General features: G+C 40.3%; 1 protein-coding gene across 5 annotated transcripts in view; it reads left to right on the forward strand.

The window, feature by feature from the left end:
• The window catches only part of GALNT7 (polypeptide N-acetylgalactosaminyltransferase 7), a 91,812-nt gene extending 88,524 nt beyond the window's left edge, over positions 1-3,288 (forward strand). For all 5 annotated transcript variants that reach the window (XM_064417703.1, XM_064417704.1, XM_064417701.1 and 2 more), the window contains one exon: positions 1,047-3,288. In XM_064417703.1, coding sequence (XP_064273773.1) covers positions 1,047-1,184 — 138 coding nt within the window. In that variant the 3' untranslated portion in view covers positions 1,185-3,288. The remainder of the gene's footprint in view (positions 1-1,046) is intronic.
• Positions 3,289-12,433: the final 9,145 nt, after the last annotated feature.

The following is a 12,433-nucleotide window of genomic DNA, read 5'->3' on the forward strand; positions in this document are numbered from 1 at the left end:
TGGTCTGTTGGCTGTCTCTGAAACAAGCAGTGTGCCAGTTTGGTGAGTGTAACATGCTGCCTGAGCACTGAGCAGTAGCAGGGCTTCAGTGCCTGTAAGCAAACATGGAGAACAGGGCTGGCTGTGGTCAGCCTGTTGCTTTTGTTTAGACATCCATTTTTCTCTCCAACTAGATTACCCCCATATCTGGCCACACAGCAGGAGCCAAGTATTGCTCTGAACCAACATTTGGCTGTGCACACGTGTGTGGAAGTGATGGAGAGGGTCCCCATGCCGGGGGTATGTGTGTGCACGGGGCAGGGCTGCAGAGCCCCAGCCCTGCAGTGCCACGGGCTTGCTTCTGCTGCCTTCCCCTCCACACTGGATGCAGCCAGTCAGGGCTGCCTCTGGCACAGGGGGTCAGCAAGCAGGAGAGGAGCCACAGACCAAACACAGGAGATGGGAGCATGGGAGCAGTGGGGTGTGGAAGGAGACAGATGTGAGAGAGCCAGCCTGAATGTGCCTGGTGCGACAGGTTTGCACTTCCCTGGGCAGCCTCCTGCTGCTCCAGAAGCCAGACTTAACTCTCACACTCTTTACTCCTTCTTCTGCCAGCCAAACACGGAGCCAAGTTAATACTTTTTTTACCTTTGTGGTGTTAATGTTGGTGTTGTGCATTTGTTTTCTGTGAGGGCTGACTGGAGGAGGACCTGCCCAGTGAAGTCCTCATAGAGCTGTCCTCAAGAGTTAATCTTCTAGTTTGGCTACAGGATGGATGAAAAGGCTAGAAGCATTTTAAATAGAGTTTCGCTCATTTTGTTAGCAGTTTGTTGCCTAAGAGAAACAGGAGGCATCTCAAGAGGACCTACAGGAACCAAAGATTTAATATGAAGGCTGAAAAATGCTATGTTTAACAAATAGTAAAATGAGTGTAGAACTGATCTGAAACCCAGTTTTGTAAATAACTATATTGCAGATGTAAAGCAAATGTTAAAAAACAACCCAAACAAATGAAATAAACCCAACACAAAAACCCAACACATTTTCCTGGTGGTTTTGTCTTTCAGAATCTGCACAGATTTACTCACGTTCCATCAGGGAAGTGCTTGGATCGCTCTGAAGTCCTCCATCAAGTTTTCATTTCAGAGTGTGACTCCAGTAAAGCAACACAAAAATGGGAAATGAACAACATCCTTAGTGTGTAGACAGACAAAACCTACCTACTGACGCATTCATTTGTACAGGACTGAAAATAGCCTGAAAACTGCTGCAGTTATTAACTTTGTACAGCTGTGAGCCTCCTGGCTTGGATGAAGGACATAGAGGAACTGTGATTATTACAATAATAACATTATCATCCGCAGTTAATGTTTACAAAACTGCTTTACCTTAAACTCTGTAGATGTTTACATCTTTTTGTTTCAAGATGTTGGTAAATTAATGTGCTGTTAGCTATGGTTCATAGGAACATAGTTAAAAGCGTTGTCGTCTTCTTTGGGATTACACTCAGGGGTCTGAAGGCAGTTTTTTTACACACACTTGAAAAGGTTGTAGTAATCAGATTTTCATAGAACTTGGTGATTATCAACCTGTTGTATATTTTTATTTAATTTTACATCTTACTAAGCACTGCCACAGGTTATTAGCCAGGGTGGCCTTCTTTCACAATCATGCTGCTTTTTTGGAAGATGAATTTCAACATATTTAGTGCCTCTTTCATTTCTCTCTTTCACAAGGAAAGCATTTGTTGGAAATTTACAGTGGGTTGCTCTGAGCTGTCACCAGAGGTAGGAACCAACCGTACCACCCTATGTAATTACTGTTTCTTGGCTAATGAAGACAAATTTCTGTTGCCAGTTTGGCTGCTCTGCTTCTACTGAGTGCGTGGTACGGTGGAAGGAAGACTGTCGAGTTTAGTGCTAATGTGGTACAATTTGATGGAGGTAAGCACCCTCACAAATCCAGTTAAGATTTTATAAGCACTAATTTGCTTGTTTAAACCATGCCTTACATAAGAATAATTAAAATAAACAATAAACAAACAAGCTGCCCAATTATGTAAAAGTTGGAAAGAATCAAATACTTCATTTGTACTGCTATCTTGAATGGAATTCGCTTAGAGGTGAACTAAAACTTTGAATTAGGAAAAAAATCCAGCTACTTAATACATTTGTGTAATTCATCACAAGGACATCTGTCAGCCAGTTTGGATGCCAGATCTAGATTCCAAAAGAGAAATAGAAATCCTGAAATCACACTTGTTCGTACCAATTTTCTTGTTAGTTCTGTCATTCACAACCTCTCCAGAGGGATTACAAACACGAAAAACCAGCTGCTTGGTGCTATAATGTACAGAGTAGAATGTGAAGGAGTTGTTTCTAAAGATGTTCTGGAAAGGAGTTGATGTGAACTCCCTTAGGAGTATAAATATTGACTCTGAACAAATAGAGAGGTGGAGAGGAAATGACTTATCCTCAACTTCCTTTGTCCAGATTTTGTAACTTAAATGTTGACATCAGCGTACTGATTCCATAACTATTGTCTCTATAACACGTCACACAATTAAGTATGACTAAATACTTCCCTGAAGTCTAGAATAGCATTGCATGCAGCTTCCATTGTTGTTAACAAGGGTTATGTATCATATTTGGTGGCAGAGTTGGATCTTTGTAGGGCTGTCAGCATTGATCTGTTAGTTTGGGATCTCTCCTATTTTCTTTAAACTTCTCATCTATCCTTTCAGAGCTATGAAAAATAGAAAATAAAGGAGAGAGAAACTGGAAAAAAGGAAAATAAGGTTTTGTGCTGGTACTTGTTCCTTGTGTGTGTGAAAACTGACTCCATTTGTGTGTTGGGTAGATTAATTTAATCATACAACTATGCATAAGAGAAAGAATGGTGGCACATAGATTGTGCAGGTGTGCATTTTAAATGGGTATTATGTGCAATTCATTGAAAGCTGATGCTGTATGTGAATATGAATCTGTATGTGAGACTGAAACCTTACAAAACATGAGATCATAAGAAGCTGTTGTTGTAATGACTTTTTCCTACTATAGCCGGCTTGGAAAAAAATAATTCCCATATTCTTGCTTTGTAAGTTGATGATAATATCACTATGCATTTCTACATATTTTATAAATTTGATTTATGCAGATTTTGATACACTGTATGTTTCTGTAGAAATTGTATAAATCTTTAAAAAAATTTATTAGGGAGAAATCTGGGAAACCTATGTATATCTTACTCATGGGTTGCTTGTTTTTTAGGTGAAGTAAATAAAATATTTGAATTTTTCGTTTTACTATACTTTTACAGAGTAAAAATGGATTATTATCTTTATAGAAACCCCCATATCTCAACATCTAGGGAACTTCAATATTACAAACTTACAAATATTACATGTGGTTTATTTTGAGTTTTACATTTTGTTGCATCTGTGGGGACTTAGGTTTTTTCCCAGTGAAATGAAAACTTAAATTCCTACTGAGAACTGCCACATGGACATATTTGGAATTTTGTGTCACCTGCCCTGATATAGTTAGGTAATTTAATATGCTCATAGAAAATGAACTTGAGAGTAGAAGCAAAGGCCAGCTCTAGTTTGTATTGTTTTTACTGTGTCTTATCTTAGTTCATTTATGTTTCCACCAAAAAACATGTTTCAATCAAACTTTATTTTTTCCTGAGAAGGTTCCTTAGCAAAGGAGGATGTAATTAAATCAGGGCACGAAAGACACAAGTTCTAAGAATGAACCTAAGTGCTGAAATCTACAGGGCTTTTTTTACAGATGAGATCCTTGCTTCCCAACCATATCTGTCAGTGCACTTTTGAGTATTCAGATTTCAAAAAGCTCTTATGACGAAACCCTGGAGTTATATCACAGACTATTCATGTAGGCAACATCCTTTTATGTATGGAAACGGGGATTGGTAGGAAGGAGGGGACATCTTTCTTTATTACCAGAGATCCTGGCACCAGGAGAACCTACAGCACACTTAGGACAAAGTACCAAAGACATTGTCCCCACTGATGGGTTGCCAGAATCAGTGCATTCTCTTTCCCCACTGCCAGTCAGTCTCCTTCACTACTGCCTGCTTCCTCCATACCATTTGCCTCCAAACTGCAGTCCCTGAAGCCAAAACTTTTCAACTTACTGCTCTAAAACTGCATCGAGAAACTTGAGATCTATTACACCATGCCAGAGATGGTAAAATTTTATGCTTAACTCTTGATCTGTGAGCCTTCTTGCTAGAAAAAGCAAAACATACCACTGCTTGTAAAAACAGAAAAGGTGCTTTGGTAGATTTTGCTGTATATAAAGCATAATTTTCCTTTTACTTTAAAAAATATCAAATTGTGCAAGAATTTATGGAGGCAAAGTAATAAGGAGAGCTTAAGAACATGAAGAAGAAATTATCTACACTTTTGAACACAAACTTTGTTTCTGTAAAAACATGTATTGTTTGCTCCCTGCTGGTGAGCTTAGATACATCAACTGTAATAGGTGAAAAGAAATAAGGGAAAACAAATAGGCGATGTTTCTGTTTCTGGTTGTTCTCATTGCTATGAAAGGCACAAGAATACTAGGTCTTGCTGTGTTCCAAAATCTTACCCTGCTTACTTTGATGAGAATAATCTGAGAAGTGTCCGTGGTTATCTTGCAGGATAATATGTGCTTTCAGGGAACATCAGAAGTGGTTGCCAGTATTTGGTCCTCTGGCTGTTGACTTTACTTACCCTGCAAGCCTACTCTGGACTCCTGCAGTGTTGGATCTGTAAATTGTGTAGCTTGGCTGGCACTATATAAAAGGACTCTCTACGTAGAACAAATCTAGTTAGAAAAAGTGATAAGCTGTCAAAAAATGTAGGAGATTTTGTCTCCCTTGGGTTTTGAATAAAACCCAAAGTATAAACTGTAAGTGACCCTGAAGTCTGAAACCTGTTTGTCCCTCCTGTCATGGGGAGCCTCACTCACTGCTGCCTCAGGTGGGTGCACTGGTGTGAGCTGTCCCCTTCATCACACCCTCAGCTGTGTGGAGCACAGGAACTGCTGTGGAGCCCAGAAAAGCAGGAAGAAGTGTTCATGTGGATTTTACATCCCAGTAACCCAGGTAATGGTTAGTAACCTTTGTTTTTTAAAATCTTAAAAATCTAAACGATTCTTTATATGGAGGAACTAATGAAGTGTTCTCCATGACCACGTAACATGGGGCCTGGTGATATTAAAACTTCAAGTGTTTGCACAACCCTTGGGATTTTTACCTCATTGTACTTCTCTGTGGCTTTTCTGATCAACAGTGTGGATGGAGACTCTCCAGCAAAGCAGTGGTCTGTGGTGGCTGATGGGTCTGGACAGACTGATGAAAAATTCCTGTTCCTTCAGTCAACAGGTCAATGAAGGTGACAAGCATCCAAGTCTGTAAGGAGGAGTTAGAGCTGCTGAAACACCAAGATGAAAAGGTTTGTTTGCATGTTAGAGCCTTACTTTTTCTTACTAATCAAAGAAACACAATTGTTTTAGGGACAAGAACAATATCCTCTGTGGAGTGCACCTAAAGCAGGGCTCAGGGCTGGGTGTGTCCAGCAGCTCCCATGAATGAAGTCATTGAGCATGAAAGCAGATCAGCCTCCAGTGATCTAACATTCAAATGATGTTTCTTGTGCAAGAGTAATGTCTCCTGCACCAAAAAAAAAAAAAAAAATCAAAACAAAAACAAGAACAAAACCAAACAACAACAACAACAGCAACAAAAAAAAAAAAAACCACCAGAAAGGTGAGAGAAGCAGCATAGCTCTAACTCATAATAAAAAACAAGCAAACTAATGCCTGAGATGAGTGTGATGGCAATAGCAGCCTTCTGGCTGAACGTCCCTGGCAAAGGGAAAATGAATTGAGATGATATTTTACTTCCCTGGAAAGGGCTGCTGGTGGCACTGTGTGTCAACTAAGAAGGCAGCATGCCCAGACTGCTGTTATACTACAGCTTTCAGATGAAGAAGCACAGCTTGGAAAAGGCTTTCTGAACCACGTGAAGGCACTAAGGTGGAAATAGGAATCAAAATACAGCCTTTCCCCTTGAAAGTTGTGGGAGGATTGTCCCAGGAAAATATTGTAGGGCAGCATCTTCCTAGAAGCCCTGACATTAGACAGGAGTAGGTCTTTGGGTACAGTGTCTTCTGAATCATCTGTATGTGGGGGTGCATGTTCCCTGAGTTAGACCTGTCACGGGAAAAGTGCATTAGCACTTGTGGGAAGCAGCTGGGCCAGAGCCATGGAGACTGGTACTGGCATTTCTGAGGGCTGGTGGTGAAAACACCCCACTGCAAGCTGGTGAAAACACCCTTCCATTCAGCCAGGGACTTTGTCCCACTGTGTCATTCTGCACAGGAGACCCCGAGCCCTGCCTGGCAATGCAGGCTTTGCCAGCCTCAGCCTGTGGGATGGCTGCAGCACCTTGCCAGAGCCCTCAAGGCCATCACAATTGCCCAACAGACAGCTACAAATGCAGCTTTTGTGTTTATATTTCTGAGACAGCAGAAAGTGTGGAAGAAAATAGAACTGGATGAAAGTAGAAGCCTTCTGGAAGATTCTTGTGAGTTCATAAGAAGCAGAGATTTGGGAAAAGCTGACCAAGAGAAAAAGCGTGTCCAGCTCTGGAAGGGCGGCTAGTGATGCTGCTCTTTTGATTGCACTGAGGAATGCACTGAAGTCCTGAAGATGCCAAGGAACCTCTAGAGATACAGCTAATCAACCTGACAATGGGAAGGAAAGCTGTCTGTCCTGCCATCTGGGAGAGAAGGTAAGATCTTGTGAGGTGTTGATGAGGAAAACAATTCTGTAACCCTGTGGCAGAATGGGGTCTGGTTGCTATTGATACTAAAGCTTTTGAGGATAAAGTGGTATTGAATGGGCCATTTCCAGTTGGAGATAAGAAACACTCCTGGGTTGTTTTTTTTTCCTGTAACATTATCCCATTATCTTCCAAGTCAGTATAAGAAAAATGGTGTCCATGTTCCCGAATTATTATGGGCAAGCTGAAAAATATTTTGAATTAGGATAAGAACTGAACGTAACATTAAAACATTAAGCACATCCAAGATCAGATCAAAGGCCCAGGTAGCACAGCACTCAGAGGTCAGAAGGACCAGTGTGATGAAAGAGTGCAGGGCAGAGTGAAAGGATGCTGCAAGGATACTTGTCTGACCTTGTCTCTGCTTCTGGCATTATATAACTCAAGCACTTTCTGACTAGAGATGGCATTTCTATTTAATTGTATAGAATTTCTCCAACTGTTGTTTCTGTCTAGGCAGACTTTAGTCACATGCCATCTGATTTATGCAAAAAGTTTTAATGTTTCTGAAGAGGCATGCTGGCTCTGCAGTGCACTCTTCTGCTGTGACAAATCAGTGAGATATAGGCTTGTTATGCAGGCTTGTTAAATGTCTTAATTCCTGAAGGGGGAGTCAGTGGTGGGTCAGTGCAGAGTTCAGCCAGCCAGGAGCTGGTTTCAAGGTAGCAGCACTGACAACAACATCAATAACCACTCATTTTTCAAAGGGCCTTTCAGAATGTTGTGGTCTTGTCCACACAAACATCATCATTCCAGCTCTGCTGAAGAAATTAGTTATGGGTACAAACTTTACCATGAGATATTTGGGCCAGGAAAAAATTACAATAGCCATAGAACTTAAAGGTGGAACATTGGATCTGCTAGCTATAAGGATTTTTCTGGTGGCTGACTTCATATTCAGTCCTGGAACATCATGAGCCTCTCCAACACTGAGGCTAAGGGAGATAGTTGGTTTCAGGATGTCAGGATAATCAGACCAATGTACTGGTTCACTGACTAATTGGTCCTGGCCTGTGACAATTAAGTAATTTTAGGAATTTGTGTAGGGAGTCATCTTTTTTATCAGGTAGATCTGAATCTTATGTTATTCCACAATTAGGAGACTTAATGCATCCCTGAAGGGGTGTGTGCATTGGAGAATGCAGCAGTGAGCTCAACATCTGGGCTCTGTTATGGGGTTCTTGACACTGGATTCAAATCGGATCATGGAAAAGCAGATGGGTTGTGATGCAGCCCATACAAGAGGCTGGCCCAGCAATTTTTGGAAATGCAGAGCTTGCTGGCCAAACACTTAGATATTTCAGGATGTGTAAAGGAATAGAAGCCAAAATGAGAAAACAAACAGAAAAATCTGTGCTAAGTCAAGTGAAGTGGGATCAGCAATCATCAGCAAATAATCCATCACTGAACAATATGTACTAGATTATGTACCAATGTTATAGACCAGATGCCTATGATAAACTTATGAAAAACATTGGCTAATCAAAGGTAAAATTCCTGTTTCATTATTTTTCTGATTTTCTCTCCACAACCTTTTGCAATTTAATTAGTGTTCTAGGAGTTTTAAAGCCTATATATACTGAATATTTACAGTTCCCAGGTCTGTAGCTGTTCTAATCAAGACACACATACACACACATATGCATATTTAGTTTTACAGACCACAGGTTTAGCTTTGGAAAAATAAGACCAGCTTTGTAAATAGGCTTTGTTATTTGATGACCTAAGAAAAAGGAAACCTTCTATTCCTCTAGGAAAATTATAAGGCAATACTGAATATGTGTTTTGTTTGTAACTCTTTTACCTGATAATGCCTAACATGCTATTTGCTTTTCTAGCAAACATTCATTATGTCTTCACAGCATTATCTGTTACAGCTCCAGAATCTCCTCCAGACTAATGTAATTTTACCCCAATATTACCCAACACTTGAATGTTAGGCCTGCTTTTCCCCCTTCACATGTGATAGAGGAGCACATATTAACACGTAATACAGTTTGTACTAACACCATATTTCACCTGCTGGTTTTACTGTTCTGTCACTTCAGGCTGCAGGCTGGCTTTGCAGATTTTCACTGTTAGCTCTTGTTATTCATGCAAGATCTTCCATGGTGACTTATTTCTTTTATGAGAAGTAGACCAGAAAAGCTCAAGTAGACCAAACCTACCTGATCTCCTTTACCTTAAGGTTCACAGATTTCTTCAAGGAATATTTACAGCTCTATGGAACATCTGTTCCTCTGGTGAAATCACAAGTTCTGTTTAGCCATTTGTCCAGCAACTCTCAGCTGTACTGTGACTCCTACCAACTTGTCCTGTGGACATTCTTGGTCCAAAGCTCTCTGCATCTCCACAGAATGTTCTCTAAAAATTTGTGTCGTATTTGTGACCTTCCATTCATCTACCATTTAGGACAGTTTTAAGTGAAAAAAATATAAGGTACGGTTCAAAGTTCAGCCATTTCATCACTTGGATTTCCTTAGAACTCTTGGATGAATACCATCTGTCCTGTCATTTTGTTTCAAGTTCTTTTACACTTGGATTTGAGACAGATGCTTCACCATGCCTCTTCCATTAAAAAAATTTTGTCAGGAAAACTGCCTGAAACTCTTCTACAAGGTTAAAAAGTTTTCTTCTAGGCATTGCTACTGTATCTTGAGCATGCATTGTCCCTGGGACAGTTTGGCAGCTCTCTTGGTTCTGTGGATGCACAGGCTTTGGATGAGTTAATTTTCTTCCTAGTAGCTGGTACAGTGCTGTGTATTGGATTCAGGGGAAGGATAATGTTGATTTAGTTGTCACTGTGCAATGTTTACACTTAGTCAAGGACTTTCCAGCTTCTCATGCTGCCCTGACAGTGAGGAGGCTGGGGGTGCACAAGGAGCTGGAAGGGAACACAGCTGGGACAGGTGACCCCCACCACTGAGCAAACAGATACTCGATGCCATAAGAGTCAGCATAAAACTAGGGTGAAAGCTGGCTGAAAGACACTCTTTGGAAACTGGCTGGGCATTATTTGCTTGTTTTTCATTTGCATCACTTCATTTGCATTTTTTTATCTTTTTGTTATTTCCCTTTTTAGTATAATTTATTTATTTATTATTATTTTATTTTAATTATGAAGTACTTCTGTCTCAAGGCATGAGTTTACTTTTGCCATTCCAATTCTCTCCCCTTCCCACCATCTGGGGGAGCGAGGGGCTGCATGGGGCTTGGTTGCTGGTTGGAGTTCAGACACGACAGATGTGTTTGAAAGTTGTTAGTCTGTTTTCTCATGTTGCTCTGATGCTCTTTTGCTTTGCCACATGTTGCTGTGTCTGGCTTGTTGATGTGCGGGGATTTTTTTTGGCTTCGTGGTTTAGAAATAACTTGAACTTTCTAAAAAATGCTTTCCTACATTTGTTATTCTCTCATTCTTCCTCTTTATCCACCTCAGACTTATTTTTGGTGGTCTTTTGGTCTGCTTTACAGTGTGGGATGTCTTTATGCTGAACGTCTAGTGCAATGTGAGAGTTCTTCCCAGTGCCTGCAACCACTTTGGACATCCCTTTTAGTTTTGGTTTTAAACCTCCCAGTTCACCTCCAGTGAGTTATTTCATAAGTTTGTCCATATTGAGCAATGATGTGAAAAACTAATTTAGCTTTTCTTCTATGGCCTTATCTTTACTGAACATTCCCTTTACACTTTGATTACTTATTAGTCCTTTTCAGCAAGTGCTCACAGATGGGCATTACATGAACTCCCTGACCTGACACATCATACTTTTTAAAGCTTAATTTGAAAACAGTAATTTTCATGTACTCTTTTCCATTTGCCTTTATATTGAACATCCTTTTTGCGAAAAGGACAAAATATGTTTTGTTTTTTTTTTTTTTTAAATGTTAATTATCTTTAGTCATGGTATCGTTCTCAGTTGATAGATCAGCCTGGTGCAGAGTTTTGGGTGTGCAACTTGCACGGACACCTGAAGAGTTATATTTTGTTTCAATTAAAAAAAATTCAAAAAGCAAATTAATCAATGTTCTATGACTTTGCCCCTCCACTGCAGAAAATTTAAATAATGTTATCAGAAATACTTCATGAAGCATCACTGTTCTGCCCAGGGAGAAAATGTTAGAAGTGAGAGGACATGATGGTGCATTTCTACAGGGAAGTCTGAACAGGATGTGTTAACAAGATCAGCATGATCTTGGATACACACTGTAACAGGGACTTGCCTCTAGACAGAAGAATTTTTGAGTTAAGGATACAGGTGCTGTAGGACTGTAAATTCTACAGCAAAATGTTCTTGAGCACTGGAGGTGCTGTCCTGCCTCTCACTTCTGGTTTATGCCTGCGGCTTCAGGAGATCTGAGCCTGAAAAATGGAGCCATTGATCTCACCTGTGCCAAGTTATCTCTGGCAGGCCCAACATGTAAAACAGCAGCTAATCCTTCTGATGCCACTTAAATATCTCAGGGGGAGGGTGGGGAGGAAAAAGAAACTCTGGGTTTCTAAGGCTCTCAAAGATTAACACCTACTCCAGTATATGAATTGCCTTTACAGTTACTTAATTTCTCTGCTTAAAAGAATATACTGTTTTTCTCAAGCCTCTTGTTTCAGAAAGTGCTGTTATCTTTGACCTATTCAGTGACATTTACCATAGTAAAGTCCTGAAAACACTTTTTATCTTACACATACTACAATGATGGGACACAAACTTACTTCATAAGCTAATGGACAATAGCAATGCATTTTAAATAAAATCTTGGAAGCCTGCCCTTTATATTACTTAATTTTTTAGACATTACACATTTCAGGGCTGGGCTTTTCAAGGGCTAATAAAAGTTATTTCCTGGTATTTAGCTCAACAAATTAAACTTGAGCTATTTAGTTTAGCTGCAGGATCTAAAATTCCCCAGTTGAAAATATTGTTAGGTACCTAGATTTAAGCTTTTATATATATTAAAGTAAAATAAAAAGTGAAAGCCAAGAAATAGTACAACTGGTGACACTGTTACAGCCATGAACAGGAACACTTGTTCTTTACAAATGCCTTCTCTTTCTGCAGGAATCTACTGGAGGCAGACATGCCAACATTTTTCATGCTGTTCTGCAAGCTGTGTATTTTATGAGAAGCCGGTAATACTAGAGCCAGGGGGAGAGGGAAGGAGTAGCAACATCTGGGAAGACACACCTCTAACCACATCTGTCTTATAGCCAAGGCCAGCGACCCTGAGCTCTGGAAGAGAAAGTTCCAAACATTCACTCATTATCAGCTACTATGCCAAAACAAAGGCCTGTGCTTCAGCAGTCTGGGGAAAGATAATCCAGGAGTAATTATCCAGAACTTCACTACTTAAGAGATTTTTTTATCACCCACAAGGTAACACAGGCAAACTCTACTGTAAGGAAAGCATCAGTTTTAACTAATGGTAGTGTGAGAGGAAATCAGTTAAAGCAGTTTAAGTGGCAGCAAAAGCTCCAGGAGTCAGTGCCTAAGGGACTTGCCAGTTCTGCACTAACAGCAAGAGCCCAAGAACACTGCACGTTCCCACACAGGATTCCAGCATTCTGGAGGTCCCCAGCCTCTCAGAAACAGCATGAACACAAAAAGAA

This window comes from Passer domesticus, chromosome 4 (genome assembly GCF_036417665.1).
Source record: "Passer domesticus isolate bPasDom1 chromosome 4, bPasDom1.hap1, whole genome shotgun sequence".
Taxonomy (NCBI): Eukaryota; Metazoa; Chordata; class Aves; order Passeriformes; family Passeridae; genus Passer; species Passer domesticus.